The sequence below is a fragment of the Myodes glareolus genome, chromosome 4, assembly GCF_982192425.1.
Source record: "Myodes glareolus chromosome 4, mMyoGla1.1, whole genome shotgun sequence".
In the NCBI taxonomy this organism is placed as follows: domain Eukaryota; kingdom Metazoa; phylum Chordata; class Mammalia; order Rodentia; family Cricetidae; genus Myodes; species Myodes glareolus.
Window position 1 is genome coordinate 23,575,772 of NC_142029.1, and position 20,288 is coordinate 23,596,059.

General features: G+C 39.9%; 1 protein-coding gene across 1 annotated transcript; it reads right to left on the reverse strand.

The window, feature by feature from the left end:
• Positions 1 to 303: 303 nt before the first annotated feature.
• Positions 304 to 20,166, reverse strand: Rab11a (RAB11A, member RAS oncogene family). The gene is made up of 5 exons (XM_048423616.2): positions 20,007 to 20,166; positions 11,819 to 12,014; positions 10,451 to 10,644; positions 9,778 to 9,858; positions 304 to 691 (listed from the first exon to the last, which is right to left on the reverse strand). Exons 1-5 carry the CDS (start codon positions 20,044 to 20,046, stop codon positions 552 to 554), a joined length of 651 nt encoding a protein of 216 aa, XP_048279573.1. The 5' UTR covers positions 20,047 to 20,166; the 3' UTR covers positions 304 to 551.
• Positions 20,167 to 20,288: the final 122 nt, after the last annotated feature.

Below are 20,288 nucleotides of genomic sequence, written 5' to 3' on the forward strand. Positions count from 1 at the left end.
TGCGTACAAAAACTAAAGAAAAAATTTACAACATAGACCTATTAAGGCATTTTAGAAATTGACTTTCACGATGGAAAATCTTCAAGCTCTCAAAATGCTGTTATGCTTATAGGGCAATCCTTAGGTCTGTCAAAATATTTACTGCATTGAGAAGAGTGTCTTACAAGCTGCTCTGTGGCAAAATAATAGCTTATTTCTAAGGTTGTCTTAGATTCAATCAGGACCAATAGGTCTGAGCTTCAAGTGATCAAGTTCTATTATGTTCTACAGTGACAGGCTTCCATGATGAAGAGTAAACAATAATGAGGAATTCAAACATTCAGTTTATTAAACTAAGGCTACAGAAGCCATAGCATGAAAAAGAACTGCAGTCATTCAGGACAAAGTTGATGATTTTATAAAGCCAAAATTAAAAGACTTGAGACATGAGAAGATTCTTAAGTGTGAGGAAGTAATAAAACACAGAAAGTGACCACAAGAATTACAAATATATTTAAATCTCAGACCTGGGAAATGGACTATACACAGCCTTCTAGGGGAAGAGAGACGCCTTAGATGTTCTGACAGCACTGCACCTTTGGCTTGTTTTCAGTGGTAGGTGGAACATGAATAGGAACCACATTGTTGCTTGGAGACATGTCATTTTCACGTCTGTCTGACATTTGCTTCTGAGAAACAATACGGTATATCTCTGAATGACAAAAGAAACAGAAACACTTAGTGTGTGTAAAACCATGAAGAGTTTGTGTGAAAGAGATGGAAAATATGCAGAACAAAAAACACACACATTTACATTTTTATTTTTAGGCCAGGCATGGTAGCACACATCTGTGATCCCAACACTTGAGAGGCGGAGTACAGGACCAAACTTGGCTACATAGTAAGTTCAAGGATAGGCTGGCTACAGAAGACCTTGTCTCAAAAAGTAAGATTTTATTTTCAAATAGCCACTAATTAGATTCAAAGCATATTTAAAAAAAAAAAACAATTTCTATTACAGTAAGAAGAGTTCACACAAACTGACAATGTGTAAAATAAATCTGTACTATCACATAGACCTAACTGTTTTCTAGGCTCTGTAGAAAAGAACACAATTTCTCAAACATACTAAAATCCCAAGAGCTTCAAAAGAGAAAAGGACCTCTACTTACACTGTCCTCCTCTGGGGCTAAGATTAAATTATTTCAAAGAGATAACCTAACATACACGTACTATTTTACTTTCATGGCATATATCAAGATTAACCTTGTAGTCCTCACTAAACATTAATCTTTTAAAGACTAAAATATTTGCTTCATTTGTTGCTTTAGTTCCACAGAGTAGACGCTTAAGGAACTACTCAGCATCAGTGAATGTCTCCCAGTATCTGTACTGAACTCATTGAAAATAGCCTTGCACTACACTACCTAATCAAACAACAATACACTTCTCAAGAACAACAAACACAGACCTCCATTCTTGCCTCTCCAACGCTCTTTTTAAAGAAATACCATCACAAGGTAGGGAAACTCTAGAAACAGGCAATCCAATACAATGTACTAGGAAGGACACATGTGTCGCTGGCAAAACCACTCTTGGTGAATTTGTTCATGCAGAAACAGGACAGATACAGAATCAGATGAGTAGAAGCTTTCTATTTCTGCTACCAATACAGTAGCTATTTAAATAAAAATTAAAATCCATAGTTAAGCATAGGGGCACAAGCTTTTAATCCTAACACTCAGAAGACAGAGGCAGGCAGATTTCTGTGAATTCAAAGTCAGCCTGGACAACACAGTAAGTAACCAGGTCAGTCAGGGCTACGTAGTAAGACCTTGTCATTAAAAACAACAAAAGGCAATTCTATAAAGGATATTACTTAAAAACTTGGGAAAATCTGAATAAGAACTGCACACTAGAAATACTGTAGACGTATTAAATTTTTTAGACCTACAGTCTGTGATTATTTAGAATCATGCCTCGTTCATATGAAATAAAACGTTTACACTTTAAAAGTATAAAGTTATACAGTAAAAAATAGAAAATAAGAGATATATATTCAAATAGTGGTGGTGCACGCCTTTAATCCCAACACTCGGAAGGCAGAGGCAGGTGGATCTCTGTGTTCGAGGACAGCCTGGTCTACAGAGCAAGTTCCAGGACAGCCAGAGTTTTTACTCAGAGAAACCCTTCCTAGGGAAAACAGAGACAGAGAGATGATCAAAATGTTCCAAAAAGGTTGGGTGTGGTGGCACATGCCTTTAATCTCAGCACTTGGGGGACAGAGGCAGGTGAATGTCTGTCTGTGAGTTACAAGGCCAGTTTGGTCAACATAGTGAGTTCCAGGACAGCCAGGGTTATGTAGAGAGACCCTTCTCAAAACAAGTTCCAAAAACACATCAACCAGCTATAACATATAAACATTATCTGGATCCTAATTTAAACTGTAATTTTTAAAAATGCTTAAGTACGCTTAATATTGTTTAAATAGCCGGTGGTAATAAGAAACTACTACAAATTTTCTAGGTGTTGTATAATGAATTTAAATTCCTTTTTAAAAACATATTCTGAAATATTTGGAATATAAAATGACTTACTATCTGGGATTTATTTAAAAGTAATAAAAAAGGGCATAGGTCAGAAACCAACACTGATGGTTACTAAAATGGACTAGTATAATCTATTCTACTTTAGGTAAGCTAGAAGTCACACAACAAGGGATGAATCAGTTTTTTTGGTGTTAAAGAGATGACACAGCAGTTAAAAGAGTACTTACTGCTCTTGCAGAACCTGAGTTAGTTCTCAGTACCCACATGGTGGCTAATAACCATCTGTAACTGAATCCACAGGATTCAAAGCCCTTTTCTGGCCTCCATGAACACGAGGTATACATGTGGTACACACATATCCATAAAAGAAAGCACTTATACACATAAATTAAAAATAAGTAAATTTAGAAAAAAATTCCCCTAAGGTTGATCAACAATAACTTAATAAATGAGGTCGGAGTCATGGCTCAGTGGCTAAGAGAACCCACTGCTCTTCCAGAGAACCTGAGTTCAATTACCAGCACCCACGTCAAGTAGCTCACAACTGGTTCTAATCCTAGCTATAAGAGCATCTGACTCCCTCTTCTGGTCCCTTTCATCACCCCCATACATGGGGCATACACTACACACACACACACAGACATGTAACAAAAACACCAAAAATGTAATTTTTGTATAATTTTTTAGGGAAGTAGCTAAAATTTGTCTGAGAAGGTTGGTAGTGGTTCAAAGATGAAGAAGTATCAGTGAAGAAAGAAGGCAATAAAGACAAGATGTTGCCAGATCGTTCACTGAGAGGGGATAGGGATGGCCAGTGAGATGGCCCAGTGGATAAAGACACTTGTTCTTAATCCTGACAGCTTCAGTACAATCCCCAGAAGCTGTATATTAAAAGGAGAAAGCCTAACTTCTGAAGGTTGTCTTCTGACCTTCACTCTCGGACTGTGGCATTCAATGAGCCTCACCACGACACAAAATAAACAAATACTTTCAAAATTGCTTTAAAAGAAAAAAGCCAGATGTGGTGCCATACACATCTTTAATCTCAGTGTTTGGGAGGCAGAGGCAAAGAGGCAAAAGGTAGGTGAATCCTGTGAGTCTGAGACCAACCCAATCTACAGACTGAGTTCTAGGTCAACCAGAGCTACACAATGATATACTATCTGATACGCTATCTCAAAGAAGGGGTTCGGGTTGTGATAGGAAGAGAGAGGCAGATAGAGAGGAGGGAGGGAGAAGAAGAATGAGAAAAAAGAATGGAATGGGAATGTATCCAGGGAAAAGAGAGTTCCCTGCTAGTGACTAAGGAATAATGATAATCATCAACTAGTAGTTAAACTATACCATTCACTCTTTATGTTGTCCACTAATAATACCTAACTGGATAGATCATCTCTTTGAAGAGAAAATCATTAAATATGTGACCCCTGTTAAAATTTAACTTCTTTACAAGCTGTTCTGAAGATTAAGTTAGGGGAACAAAACCAAAACATCAGGAATCCCTCCATAAAATACAAATGCATACAACACCAGAAGAGAGACAAAGGGAGACTTCTTAGAGGACAGAGAGGTAAATAATTAAAGAGAGTTCATCACAAAGCAAGAAACTTGATCAGTGTTGTGCAACAGTCTCCAAGTGCTCCATTCTTCTAGAAACGGTAGGTACTGTTGCTGTGTTTACTCCTGTCGCTAAAATCATATCCACTTTTGAAAAATACCAACAAGACAATAAACAAAAGGAATTAGGGGAGAAAAATTCAGGTCTAAAGACTTCTAAAGAGCTCCACAAGTAATTTACTTTAAGTCTCGTGTGTTGGGTGTGTTTACAGAGAAATCCTGTCTTGAAAAACAAAGAGGAAAAAAGGAAAGAGAGAGAGAGAGAGAGAGAGAGAGAGAGAGAGAGGGGAGGGAGAGAGGGAAGGAGGGGAGGGAGGATGAGAGGGGAGGGGGGATTAGGGGCGAAGAGGGGAAAAGTGAGGAAAGGAAATAGTAACCAGTAACTGTCCAGCAGAGATCTGATTTATAAAGGCTTAGTTCATGGTGGGGGAGGGGTCAATAACATGCTAAGACAGAAGCATGTTATGTTTCTTATGTTATGTCATATATGTTATGACCCTGTTCCCTCAAGGGTCTGTTCTCCTTTAACCAAAATGAATGTGATTACTTATTCCCATGCAATTTCTTTTCAAGATGTCCAAAGGGCCAGGCAGTGGTGGCACATGCCTTTAATCCCAGCAATCGGGAGGCAGAGGCAGGCGGATCTCTGTAAATTCAAGGCCAGCAAGGTCTACAAAAGCTAGGTTCCAGGATAGGCTCCAAAGCTACAGAGAAACCCTGTCTCAGAAACAAAAAACAAATAAACAAAATGCCAAAGGTTAGGACAACTAGAAAAAGCAATCCTGTTTCATCTTCCATCAGAATTTCTTATAGGATATCTAAACATAAAATGAAATAATAATATATTATAGCTTTAAAAAAGGCAAAAAGACATAGTCTTTTTTTTTTAATCTATGGGACTTATGGAACAGCTGGCAAAATAATTCTAGAAAGATTACACACAATTGTTCCAAATTAAGGAACAAGAGGGTTAAAATTTGTTAGTTCCATAGGTGCTGTAAGAGATGGCTCAGAAGTTAAGAGCACTGATGGCTCTTGCAGAGGACCCTGTTCTGTTTCAAGCACTCACAAGGCAGGTCACAACTACCTGCAGTTCCAGAGGATCTAACACCCTCTTCTGATCTCCTTAGCCACGTGGTACACATACATACACTTAGGTGTACCTACACGTAAAATAAAATAATAATTAAAAAAAATTCTTTAGTTCCTCCCAAGTTTTTTAAAGCTCAGGAGCCAGGGTAATTTCATGACAGCCTCTTCAAAAGCTTCTCATTTATTAAGTTCTTCAAGCTCCTGCTCATCACATACAGTTCTTGAAGGTCAAAAAACATTCCAATTTGATAGTCCAACATTTTCTGCACCAAGTGAGAACAAAGTTACCATTAGCTCTAATGAAAAGAGAACCAGTACTCGGCTGGCAAGATGAGTAAAGGGATCCACATTTCATTCCTGGAAACCATATGGTAGAAGGAAAGAACTGACTCCTACACTTATCCTTGGACCTCAACTCTTGGGCCCAGATACATATTCGCATATATGTACACAAAAGTAAAATAGAATTTGGAAACTCTTTAACAATTCTTAATATTCTGATAAAGTTAACACCTGGCGACTTTAGCCCCTTCATTTTTATTTATTTTATATGTTATATGGCTCAGGATGACCTCACACACATACAACTCCACCCACTGGCTGAGATTATAGGTACGCACCACAAAACTGGCTTTAGCTGTGTTTTAAAGAGCCAGTATGTTACATGAATTAAAGTTATTTCAGCTACAGAATTAAGAGTTCAGTCCTCAAATTAGGAATTTACTTTGAACTTACTAATTATATGGAGAAACCTGACTAAGAGCACCTGAACTAAAGGTCAAAGTTAAAGCTACCAATGAGTAAAACAAACCTATTATCAGGAGCTTCCTACACGATGACCTGAAACCACCTGCGTGGTGTTCCTGCTGCAAGCTGTACACTTCAGTTTAATCATAAAGAAACACTGAGTAAACTCAAACTGAGAAAATGACAATGGCCTGTACCTTTCAAAAATACTAAGGTTGGTAAATAAAGGGAAAGTGAAGGAACAAATGTCATGACAGATCAGCTGAATGGAACATGTGATCTGATCCCAGACTTTTTTTAACTAACAAAGTCTTTATTGGAGCAACTGGCAGAATATGAGTAAGGTCTGTACCTAAATACTGATGTGATTAAGTCACTGTGTTGTGGTTATAAAATTAAAGTGCTTATGTTTAGTAAATATTTTTTTAAAAAGACTTAGGAAAAGGTATATAGAGCACTTACTTTCACATGGTGCTATATACACATGTATGTGTCAGTGTTGTGTGTGTCTATGTGTGTCTATGTTTGTCTCTGTGTGTGTGCATATCTGTGTGTCTGTATGTGTGTGTGTGTGTGTGTGTGTGTGTGTCTGTATCTGTGTAGGGGAGGGAGAAGGGAACAGGTGAATGGAAAGAAAAGACACTACATTTAAGGAAATGAGGTACAGGTACTCACAAATTCTTTATAATATTATTCTAAGTTTTAATCACCTCTGAAATTATTAAAATGAAAAGAGGGTATGAAAAACAGTGGTTAAAAACCTCTCTTAGGGATGAAGCTCAGTTGGTACAGTGCTTACATGGCACGCTCAAGACAGAGTTGGATCCTTAGCAGCATGCCCCTCTCCAATCCAATCTCCTAGTAAACTTGAGGTGGAAAGAACAAAGCTGATCTAAAAAGCAGGGTGGAGCAGTCTACCAGTCCACCTTGGCACTAATCAACTACTAAAAGCACCACCAGAAAACTCTTGGAATCACTGAGGACTAAAGAATGTAAATAAAGTGTAGATCTAATGTAAAAAATTACCAATCTATGTAATTTTACATTTGACTCAGTGGATAAAGGCTCCTGTCAGCAAGCCTGATGACCCAAAGGCTGTTAAGGAGATGTCCTCTGACCACCACATGAACCCCTGATATTTTGAATGAATAGATAAGATTTAATTTTTAAAAAGTTAAAAATTAAGCCAGGTATAGTATCACATGCCTTTAATCTCAGCACTTCCAAGGCACAGACAGGTTGCAAGGCTAGCCTGGACTACATGGTGGGAAAACAAAGACAAAGCAAGCAGGACTTGGAAGCATATTGTGTATTCATTAAAATATTGCAAGCTTAAAAAAATCTGCAGTGAGATCACTTAAAACAGATTTTTAAAAAAAAAATGAAAAGAGCTGCTATGTGCCACAAACTGTCTATTGCCCTCCGGCTCCCTATTGATTTTTCTTCAGATAACAAAAAACAATTTTATGATATGGTGCCACACACCTTTAATCCAGCACTCTTCAGGCAGAGGCAGGTGGATCTCTGAGTTTGAGGCCAGCCTGGTCTACAAAGTAAGTTCCAGGACAGCCAGAACTACATAGCGAAATCCTGCTTTAGAGAGAGAGAGAGAGAGAGAGAGAGAGAGAGAGAGAGAGAGAGAGAGAGAGAGAGGGAGGGAGGCAGGCAGGCAGGCAGGCAGACAGACAGAAAGAAAGAATAAATGAAAATCCCAATATTTACAGTACTTTAACAAGGTTTTTTTTTCATGCCTTAATTGCTAATTAGGTACTGATTTATCAAATGTTCACTATTTACCAGGAATAGCTAAGCTCTTGACAGACATTAACTCATTTTTGGAAACGATAGCAGAAGTATCAGTGACAAATCATTCTCTTCTGTGGAGCAAAATCAAACAACAAATCCACTAGGTAGCCATATTAAATCATACTGTAGAAATTTAAAAGCACAAGCTCTCTCATGAAGAAAATAATAACTAACCAAAATGTATTTGAAATATTTTTTAGTTTGTTTTATAGTATGTGTATGTCTACATTTGAGTTCATGCTCATGAATATGCAGGCACTCTCAGAGAAAAAAAGAGGGTGTAAGATTCCCTGGAGCTGGAGTTACCGGTGGTTATACGCAGCCTGGTATGAGTGCTGGGAACCAAAATTTGGCCCTCTGGAAGAACAGTGTGATTTCATAACTACTGAGCCACTTCTCCAGCTCAACACATCTGAATTTTACAAATGAGAAAATTAAAGCCTTGGAATTAGTAAGTAATTTGCCTAATAAGATTATAGCTCCAAAAATAAGTGGAGGAATCAGGCTTTCCAGTCCATGATCTAAATTCCTAAGTTTATTACATACATTTTTTAACAATAAGAGAATATTTTAAAGTTAAAATTCTGCTCCCCTCTAATACAAGTGCTACATCAGCATTAAAATTTGTCCATTATGATAGAAAACTAAACAATTCTATGTATCAATTTATCAGAACAGCACATAAGACTCAACTATGTGTTGAATAAATTTGGATTCTTAAAAAATCTTAAAGATCTTAAAAGTAACACACAATATAGGTATCTTGAAAAACAACCTATGAAAATACTTCCTAGTAAAGTAAATGCACTGATAACTTGGCTATTCTTATAAAGTCAAAGTAAATATTAGTCAGAACAAATAAAATGTCTTTTTTCCAAGAAGCTGACTAGTTATCCACATTCAAAATAGCATGAACTTTGTCCCTTTCCCAATTAAGCCTTTCTATATGCAGGCTTGGCTGATTTTATTTATAAGGGACACTCCTACATCATGGAAAAAGCACCAGTGCTTTCTTTTATTCCACTTAAATTTTTTGATATACTTTTCCTAGTTTTTTTTTCTAAATTCTTCTTCTTTTTCTTTTTTTTTATGTGTGTCTGTCTGTCACATGCATGCAGGTACCAGCATCGCATCCCCTAAAGCTAGCGCTAAAAGGCAGTTATGAGTTGGTGTAGGAGGTTCTTCTGTCTATGTGTTGCTTTCATTGGCTGAATAAAGAAACTGCCTTGGCCTTTTGATAGGGCAGCACATAGGTAGGCGGAGTAGACAGAACTGATTTCTGGGAGGAAGAAAGCAGAGACAGGCAGATGCCATGGATGGACGCTAGTTAGAATCTTGCTGGTAAGCCACAGTCATGTGGCAATACACGGATTTAATAGAAATGGGTTAAATCAAGACATAAAGGTTAGCCAATAAGAAGTTAGAGCTAATGGGCCAGGCAGTGTTTAAATGAATACAGTTTCTGTGTGATTATTTCGGGGGTTAAGCTAGCCGGGCAGCAGGAACAACAAGCAGCCTGCTCCTCCTGTAACAGTGAGTTACCCCATATGGGTGCTGGAAACACAACTCAGGTGCTCTGGAAGACCAGTAAGTACCCTTAAATGTTGAGTCATCTGTCCAGCAGATTTCTATCTAATTTCAAAAGGCATTTATTTATATCACTCCATAGTCAGTACCTCAGTATTTACCTTATTAAAGTGCATTTCAAAAAAGAACACACAACTTTGTCCCTTTGACCATGAAATATAGAATACATGGCCTGAACACAAGTCACCAAATTATTTTCAAAGAATTTTTTCCCAGACGAACCCAGTGACTGAAGTGCAACGTAAAAAAATTGTAACTGTGCTCCCAAGGAACTCTTGGCTACAGTGGCTCTTAAATGATAGTCATTTTCAGATGGCATAACAGTTTTCTAATTAATTTGTTTAAATCACTTCCTAAAACTCCAGTTTTCTCTGGTGTAACCTCAACACACGTGTCTTACCTGTTAGAATTGTCTGAAAAGCAGCTTCGACGTTAGTAGAATCTAGAGCAGATGTCTCAATGAACGATAAACCATTCTTCTCTGTGGAGAGAAACAAAATTTTCAATCTTGTGAAATTTGATTGCTTTATAATAGTGCTGATGATCAAATCCAGGGCCTCATCAATGCTAGCTGAGTCCTCTACCACTGAGTTACCCTCCCTCCCCAACTCACGGTTTGAAACAGCAGATGTGATAAGCTCATAATCACAAAGGGAAGATAAAAGACTGAGTAAGACCTAGCTGGCCGTGGTGGTCCACACCTACCAACCAGCACTTGAGAGGTAGAAACAGGACCAGGAATTCAAGACCAGCCTGGACTACATGAGAAAGTGTCCTAAAACATCAAACAAACGAAACCTTAGACCATACCAACTCCTGGGGTAGTAAGAACACTGTTTTACTTATACTTAAATAAATTATCAGAAGGGAAGCAAGAAACAAGTAGAACCTATATGAAGCCCAAAGTGTTCAACTTCTAAGTAGATGGATGGGTGCACCCTTGTCGGTCCCTGATACTCCTTGGCATACTACTTTTCAGACTCACATAGAAAGGCCTTGCTAAAGAATAAAGGTGCAATGTTCAAACAGAGAAATGCAGAAGCATGTATTATTGTGGAGCTCACATTACTAACCTGCAAAAGCTCTTGCTTCATCTGTAGGAACTGCCCTGAGATGGCGTAAATCACTCTTATTGCCCACAAGCATGATAACAATGTTGCTATCAGCATGATCTCTCAGTTCTTTCAGCCATCGCTCTACATTTTCATATGTGAGATGCTTAGCAATGTCATAAACCAATAAGGCACCTACTGCTCCACGATAGTATCTGCAAACAGAAACATTTGTAACTATCAGAAGACAATCACAAAGTAGAAGGGAACACCAGAAAAAACTCAAAACAGGGACAGTATAGGGCAGGGAGACAGCTTTGGTAAAGCACTTGCCATCTAAGCAGAGGATCCAGAACCCATGTAAAAGCTAAGGACAGCAAACCTGATCCTCCTACAGTGAGAAGGGGGCTGAAACAGGATAATCTCCAGAAGTTCACAAGCCAGGTAGCCTGGCATAAGCAGCAGTGAACAATAAATACTGCATGTCTCAAACAAGGTAGAAGGTGAGGACCAGCACAAAAGGTTGTCCTTTAACCTCTATACACATAATAATACACAAACGTGTACATTTACATACACTCACACACACATGCATGGACACATGGAGACACACACACATACTATCTATAGATGTGGTAGACAGTAGTTGTTCCTATATGAGGCTTTTTATACCTAGTCAGCCAGAGACCAAAAATATTATATGGAAAATTCCAAAAATAAATAATTCATAAGCTTTAAACTGCCACCATTTTAAGTATTGTGACAAAACTTCTCAGTGTTCCACTTCATCCAGGCCAGCACATGACTCAACCCTTTGTCCCATGTACCCACACTGTGTAAACTCTTTCTAGCCCTCCCACTATCTACTGTCTTCCCTATGTTCAAGTAACCCTTGGTTTATTAAATAACGGCCCCCAAAAGCAACTAGAGCATGCCAAAGAAAAGCTACAAAGGGTCTAGTAAGAAGAAAGATACAGAGAGTTGGAGAGATGGCCCAGCAGTTAAGAGCACTGGCTGCTCTTGCAGAGGACCTGGGTTTGTTTTCAGGCACGCACATGGTGGTTCACAACCATTTGTAACAGCTTTCAGGGGATCTTCTTCTTACCATCTTCTTACCTCCACAGGCATCAAGCATGCATGCAGTACACATACACATATGCAGGCAAAACATGAATAAAAATAAAATGAATTTAAAAAAAACAAAAACAAAGAACAAATCACAATGGGAAGCATTCAGGGCTCAGTACTATTTGTGATTGCAGGCATCTATGGAGGGTCTGGGAACACACCTTCCAAAGTTAAGGGAGGACTACTGTACCTTCACAATACTTAAAGCTAGCAAGTCACTTGATACCAACGTATGCCAGAACTGAGAAACCATGAACTTACGCAGATGTTATAGCCCTGTACCGCTCCTGCCCTGCCGTGTCCCATATCTGTGCCTTTATTGTCTTCCCATCAACCTGGATGCTTCTTGTTGCAAACTCTACTCCAATGGTACTCTTGCTTTCCAGATTGAACTCATTCCGAGTAAATCGAGAGAGGAGATTACTCTTTCCAACACCAGAATCTCCAATAAGGACAACTGAAAAGAAAAAATATATATATAAATATATATAAGCTGGATGAAGGCAAGCTGGATGAAGGTTTTATTAGAACCAACATGCTTCTAATAAAAGGACATTTGAATTCAAAATAAATACAGCCAAAGATTTTAAAGAGGTACATACTGAATATCTTATGTCTATGATCAATTAAAATCCATTTCACCGATTTCTAGATTAAAATGACTTACACACATCATCTACTCAGCACAGATCAGATATAACACCCTATCTTAAAAAAAAAATCCCTTTCTTTTTGTCCTATCTGGGAATTTAAACCCAAGGCCTTACACATGTAAGGTAAATACCAGACCACTAATATATATCCCCAGCTCTTGAAAATGCAATTTTAATCATACGGTACCCTAGCCACCGATGCAAACATTAATTACCTTTAATTTATACCAACCTCATTACCTTAGAAAGTATTCTGGAAGGTAAACAACAACTTGTGTTATTCACATGGTTTAAACATCAAACAAAAGATGTCAGTGCATAGACTGGGAAATGTGTACATTCTACTAGTTTTGTTGAAGACTTATGCGTAATATGAGAGCTGAAACACATTTAAAACATGAGGCATGTGGCTTACAAGCTTTGCTGCTTTGGTCACAGAAACTATAATCATCTTTAATAGTTACACTTCACAGACTGGCAGAAAGCCACAGGGATACCTCACCTTGCTATAGACAAACAGGAAGCTAACAATTCTGACATACTGAGTCAAAGTCAAAGCAAGAAGGGCAAACACTTTCACTTAGAACTCTAGAAAATGTAAAATCAAGTTTCGACTATACTTGCTTTCTATGAATAAAATAGAAATCGGGGTTTTTTGTTTTGGTTTGGTTTTTTTGGTTTTTCGAGACAGGGTTTCTCTGTAGCTTTGGAGCCTGTCCTAGAACTAGCTCTTGTAGACTAGGCTGGCCTCAAACTCACAGAGATCCATCTGCCTCTGTCTAGAACTTAAAATCTCCTTTTGAGATTATAGGTGTGTGCCATCGTGTCCAACTTCAGATAAACTGTATTAAAGCATGAGTCTAAAGATCAAAATTGGGAGGGGGATTGCACACACCCTTAATCTCAACACTTAGGAGGCAGAGGCAGGTAGATCTCTGAGAAGGCCAGCCTGGTCTTACAGGATAACCAGGGCTACACAGAGAAACTCTGTCTTGGCAGGGAGGAGGGGGTATCAAAATGGGTTTGTAGGTTTACAGATTCTGAGCTGAACATTTTTTTTTATTTTTTGTTTTTGCAAGCTGAACATTTTTTCTTGCATAAAATTTTTTGTTGGTATTTTAGTGAACACTGTATTTCTACTGCTGACTTCTAAACCAGCTGATTGATTTGGACATCAGACTAGAGAAAACCAACACGAAAAGTTAAGGCCAGGAAATAATAAGCCATGCTTTACTCAAAAGACTGGGATGTGATGGTACATGAAGAAAGAAGGCTGACTGCAGTCCAGCCAAAGGAGTAAGACAGCCCATTATGCACATCTTTCCTGTCACAGCAGCAGACACAAACTGGCCCTAGAACAACCATACATTATCAAATGTGTATCTTTCTGGCTTCCTCTATCAGCTGATTCAGCAAGAAATCCCAGCAGCAGTGACTCCGTACAGCAAAGAGAAGTCATTTCTATCTTTGTAGTCAATTAGAGGGTACCCTAGCAAACAGACATTAATGGTTTTACTGGATAGCAGTAAATAAATGTCAAGGTCATGAAAACAGAAAAAAAGCACTTTCAGTTTTACAGATGGTTAGTTAGTAAGCAGGTTTCCAAACTCCAACACTGTAGATATGAAATTGAATATTAACTATTTTAATAGAGCCTCCCTATTAATAAGATACAGTTACTGTTGTTTCTTAGTATAAGAGGCTAAATGATCAAAGCACAACTCCTGGGGGTGTCAGGGTGGGGACTGGGATCCCAGCCAAGAACCTAGTCTGGGTTTTAGCCAAAACTCCCTACACCTTTCCTAGCAATCCTTCAGACACTCTAAGAGTACAGAAACTTAAGCCTGGGAGATGATTCAGCAGGTAAAGGCAAACAGTGTTTAAATTAATATAGTTTTTGTGTGATTATTCGAGTCTGGGCAGCTGGGAAACAAAGGCACAGTCTCTGCTTACAGCTACCAAACTGAAAGGCTTAAATTCAAATCCATGAACCCATTTAGTAGAAAGGAAAGAATCAACTCCTTCAACTGTCTTAGACTTCTATACTCACATGCCATGGTGTGAGCCCACACATCACCAAAACAAACATACATTAACATACATATATACATAAAATAAACACATGAACTTTTTTCAAAAAAGGAGGCCAGATCACCTGCTAAAGAAATTTCCTTTGAATCACTTCCTAGTCCCACATTAGCATCAGCACTAACTAGAGGTATGAATAGTGAAGAAAGAAAAAACAAAGGTTAGAATGCATCTAATTAATTCACAGACACTCCCATTTCAGCCAGCACTTCAGCAGTCAATCACAATTTAAAGTCAAAGAGCACATGTGAGCATGGCATCTGGCTAGCACCACCTTTTAGTGGGGGCATACCTTCAAAAAACAATGTATGTCTCCGACAGAAGCTCCAGCAGTAGTTCATGTTTTGTTTTGTTTTAAAATATTAGCCACTCTTGCATTTTTTGGTTTTCAGGGTTTTTTAAAAAATCTTACTTTAGGTATAAAGATGCTTTGCCTGCATTCAAGTATGTAAATGACATGCATGCCCCTTAGAACTGGAATTATGAATGATTGTGAGCCACCATGTGGGTGTTGGGACTTGAACACAGGTTCTCTGTAAGAGTAACAAGTATTCTTAATTGCTCAACCATAACTGCAGCCCCGGTTCATGTTTTGACCTCTACTTTTAACTAATGGCTAAATTTACCATCTTATCAACATCAAATCTTTATACCACACTAAGTGAAGAATCCACTCCCCCATGTAACCAATTAATTTTATTATTTAAGAAGCAGCAATAGTTTGCAAACAACTCAACATTCACAATGCTCTAACAGTATAAAATAGTTTTACCAACTACTGACAAGATCACCAAAATCAAGACATTCAACTTGTCAAAGGAAGAGGATGTTTGAAATGACAGAAGACTCCAGTTTTATAAGAATAAAAAAATATTGAAATGTAATACAAGAAGGAAAGAAGGTTCTATTTCCTAACCAAGTGAGAATCAAAACAAGAGTGATCTATTTAGGCTCAATGTATGTATGTATGGATGGATGTATGAATGGATGGATGGATGGATGGATGGAAATTAATGAATTATCTAAAAAACGAAAGAGAATTCATCAGTTTTGATTTTTTTAAAAAAGAAAAAACTTAATGGACCTTTCTTTGTAGACTCAAAAAAATCAAACAATTTTTACTCAAAATACTTTTTCTCATTAAGATGACAACATTTAAATTTTCCCCCCAGTGGTGCTGGAGATCTAAACCTATGGCTCATGCTAAACACATGATTTATCAGTGAGTTATTACACACCACCAGCCTCTTGGTTTTGTGGGTTTTTTTTTAATGTAGGAAACTATATGTTCATATCCAATAAAGAAATCAATTTCTGGGCCAGCAAGATGGCTTAGTAGGTAAAGGCACTTGCTGCCAAGTCTGATGGTAGAAAGAGAGAACAGACTTCTGACCTTCACACCCTCACCGTGGCTCACAACCCCAACATACACACAATCACACAAACAAATAAATGCAATAAAAATAAATGTAAAGGAATTTTTAGTAATTTTTATATATCCATTACTAACATGTTAGGTTAAATAAACATATTTAAGTATTCCACAATTTTGGCCATCTATAGAGTACATAAGATAAATAACAATATCTATATATCAAATATCAATATAATTCCTAAAATAATATAATGCCTCCCTAGAATCTAGATAGCCTCATCTGCTGAAGCTCAACCTAATGCCTAATATTAATCTGCTTACATATATGCTTTATGTATTATACACACCACAAATATCAGACTACTAAATACTGTAAAAGCAGAGTATGTATATTAATTATCCATTATTTAGGTTTCTATCTCTAACCACATTTAGGTATTTTTGCTATTGTTTTTGTTGTTATTTTCTGAGACAGCATCTCATTCTGTAGCCAGGATCTCATTCTGTAGCCCAGGCTGATCTCAAAAACATGGCTATCCACCTGCCTCAGCCTCCCAAGTACTGGCACCACAGGCATGAGCCTCCACGTTCAGTCTACATTTAGTTTTACTTTTGTGGTAAGCTCATTTACTGCTAACTCTTCACCTCACACACAAAATACTGGCTTTCAAACTTAGCAGCTAAAATCACTAACCACTTTCACACTGCTTTCCAAAAGAATTTCTACTTTCAACCACATTCACAGTCCAACCTCACCAAGTCTTTAAAATAAAATGCATCAATAATGCTGAAATCTAGACAAGTTTTTCCAGGTCCATCAGAATCTGAGTTGCTCAACCAAAAGCTGTGAAAGAAAAGCTACCAAGAATCAAGACAGGAATGGTTTCCAACGACCAGCTGATGATTCATCATCACACCTGGACTTCAATGCAACTCAAGAGAGAAAGTCGAAAGAGGTAGACTGCTCCCAGCAGCTTCCACAAAGTGCCTCTTTGACTGTCCTGGTGTCCAGCTTCCTCTCTATGTCCCACAGCACCTGAACCACACTGGTGTATTTACAAGATTAACTTTTTTTGCGGGGGGGAGGTTGAGACAGGGTTTCTCTGTAGCTTTGGAGCTGAACTAGCTCTTGTAGACCAGGTTGGCCTCTAACTCACAGAGATACACCTGCCTCTGCCTCCGGAGTGCTGGGATTGAAGGCATGCGCCACCACCGCCTGGCTTAAAATTGCATTTTTTAATATGTGTGTGCTAATATGCACACAGCACATGAGGAGGCAGGAGAACAACTTTTGGGAGTCAGTTATTTCCTTTCACCTTGTGAGTCTCAGGGTTGAACTCAGGTTGTCAGGCTTGGCAGGAAGCACCCTCACCCACTGAGTCAGCTTACAAAACATTTTTGTGTTAATAAGCATGTAAGTTTTAATAAAGAAGCGCAGAACTAAGAAACTTCTGAATTATTTTGTATCTTTGTGGGTTCTGGTTTTATTTTTTGTATATTTTGCTGTTTAAGACTGGGTGTTTAAAAAATTCTGCTGAGAAGAGTTTCCACTTTTTAGAAACTGCTACAGGATGTGAGTCACTTTATTTTTTATTTCAACACTGATTACTTAGCCAATTTTTTTACTTATACAATTATTTTAAAATGATTTCATTCCATAGAGATTTTTTCACTAGGATGAACCATAGCATTTCTACTTTGGAGAAGGCTAATCTAGAACACTTGATAGTTAAGGAAATTGGGGTTTATAACATTTAACATGAAGGGCAGAGGCAGGCGGATCTCTGTGAGTTTGAGGCCAGCCTGGTTTACAAGAGCTAGTTCCAGGACAGGCTCCAAAAGCTACAGAGAAACCCTGTCTCAACCCCTCCCCTCAAAAAGTTAATCTTGTAAATACACCAGTGTGGTTCAGGTGCTGTGGGACATAGAGAGGAAGCTGGACACCAAGACAGTCAAAGAGGAAACTGGACACCAGGACAGTCAAAGAGGCACTTTGTGGAAGCAGCTGGGAGCACAGTCTACCTCTTTCAGCTTTCTCGGAAAAAAAAAAGCAATTTAAAAATTTCAAAAAAGATTCATGGTTCAAAAATCTGACAAGAACTATAACAATTTCATTTATTTATTGAGTCCTCACAAGAGTAAATTTTATACACGCATTCCTCAAAAAGGTATCACAGTATTTCCTTTACTGAGGAAACAAAAAGTTGAGCATGGGGAAATGGTATAATTATATTATAATCTCAAAAAATAAAAAAAATTACTTTTGAAAAGTTAACTTTTACAAGGTCACAATGCAAATATAAAACCCCAGTGTTTTCTCGTGGTTCAAAGAATGGTCTAAATGTAAATGAAACTTAAATTCCTTCAGCCAATCTAGGGCAAATAAACATTCTTAGGAAAAATAAACAGCTTTCTATAACTAACCTTCACATTTCAAATCAAATGGGAGAAATGACTTCTAGAGACTAGGTACTCACTGCCATCACACAGTACTTAAAGATAAACCTCCCTTGACTGACTAAACCCCAAAGTCTCCTGGGATTTAAGTAATTTCACATCATCTCAGATGCTTTCAACAAACATTCTAGGACTCCTATTTGTTTTAGGTTTGGTTTTGATTTTTTGAGACAAGCTCTCACTACGTGTGGAACTCACTATGTAGACCAGGCTGGCAGGGAACTCACATGATCAGCCTCCCTCTGCCTCCTGAATGCCGGGATTTTAAGGCGGGACCACCACACCAGGCTTTCCTATTAGTATTTTTAAAGTTTGGTACCTTCTTACTGTAAATTATTTTCCAATATGGTAGTAAGGATGGACACGTAAGGTCCTTACCCTATAAATAGAATATTCGGAGGAGTAAATAATGGTAAGGGAATGCCAGCAGCGGATACGCCAAGACTTGTGAAGTATTTGGTAACGCAAAAGAAATGTTTCCTGCTTCATCATTTAGTCAGTCACTCTTAGCACCCAATAGCAAAGTCAGAAACACCATGCTTAACACTCCTGAAACTCCACCCTCCACAGAGAAGCTTTCAGAGCAATGGCCTCTTCCTCTCTGGTAATGATCTTTGTTCAGCACACCACTGATGGCTGCCCTTCTAATTCAGGAGCACGGCAAGACTATGAAAGTGAGAGCGCATTCATGAACCAAAAAAAAAAAAAAAAAGCGTTCACTGTACTCTCTTTTCGCTGAGAACTGTATCCTTTCACTTTGGCTTCTTTCCGGACTCAACCAATAAGCAATTCTCTATCTACTCCCCATCCTCCCACGTTCTGTTCACTCGCTCGCTTCAATGCTCCCCTCGCCCCGCCCCACCCCACCTTGCAAAAAATTCTTCATTTCACTAAAAGCACGCTACCACTAGAACCCTCTCCCCACCGCTTGGGAAAGGTACGGGACCAACCAGGGCCCTTCCCTTCCTGCTGGATCCTCCCAGTATTGCAGCAGGAAGCAAGCAGCTCACGGTGATAAGCTAGCTAGTATTTGTGCAGCGCGCAATCTTTCCTGTTCGGGAACTGGGCCTTCAGGTCTGGCAGGGATAACAGCCACCACCCATCCGCAGCCCCTTCCCGAAAGTAAAGGAGCCATCCCCGTCTGGCTGGAGCCGGGCAGCGACGGGAGTGGGAAAGGGGTGAAAGAGGCCAGGTGGGAAGTCGCCTGCGCTCGGACACTGCGACAAGTGCACGCACGCCGGGGGTGATGGACGGCCCCCTCTTGCCCACCCCTGCTCTCCCTCCCACCAGCCAGGTCGCAGCGGAGCGCTAAACGTTGAGTGAAAAGGAAAGGCTCGAAGCTTCCCGGCTGTGGGGAGGGAGAGGGCAGTCCGCGGGTGCTGACCTCGAGGTCTGCGGGGATGGGGGTGGGGGCCCTGGGACGGGCGAATCTGGCCGAAGCCCAGGAAGGGCTCACCCGGAGGGAGGGGAAAGGAAACGAAAAGAAAATGAAAACCAAAAAAAAAAAAAAAAACCACAAAAAACAAAACATGGATAGAGTCGGCGCCCCACTATGGGTGCTGAGCCGAGGCAGGGGCCTGTCAAGAGGGGATGTGAGGCCGGCAGCAAGCATCCGAGAGGAGGGGCCCGAGATGCACTGGGAAGAAACTGCCCGGCCGTGAGGAACGCAGCCATCGGGGAAGACACACAGCGAGGGGCGACAAGGCCCGGCAACCCTCCCCGGGGCGCAGGAACCGCGACGAGTGGCGGGACCCCCGTAGGGGCGGCAGGGAGGAAGCGCTGAGGCGGGCTCCGTCCCGGTCAGGGCTAGCCGTCGCGCGGGTCCCCCGGGAGTGTCTCGGGCCCCCGAATGGGCATTCGGCGGCCCACGGCTCACCTTTAAAGAGGTAGTCGTACTCGTCGTCGCGGGTGCCCATGGCGCGGCCGAGGAGCTGAGGGGCGGGAGCGGCGGTGGCGGACGGCGGCGGGACCAGGGGGCGTCGCTGCAGGGGTAACCCGAGAGCCGAGCTTCAGCTGCCGGACCGGTGAAGAGCCCCGCCCTGGCTCTGCGTCACTTCCGTCAGGCCCCAGCCCCTCACAGGAAGTACTTCCGGAGAAATGGCGCCCCGCCTCTTAGCTGGGTAGGGTGGGACGCTCAGGCATGAACTTCGCACTCTCA

Bases quoted from the DNA above. Each gene is read 5' to 3' on its own strand.
- Rab11a (XM_048423616.2), bottom strand. From the start codon at position 20,046: ATGGGCACCCGCGACGACGAGTACGACTACCTCTTTAAAG. The intron at 10,645-11,818 runs GTAAGTTCATGG...TTCTGTTTGCAG, and splicing joins TACAGGGCTATAACATCTGC to ATACTATCGTGGAGCAGTAG. The intron at 9,859-10,450 runs GTTAGTAATGTG...TTCTCTCCACAG, and splicing joins TGAAGCAAGAGCTTTTGCAG to AGAAGAATGGTTTATCGTTC.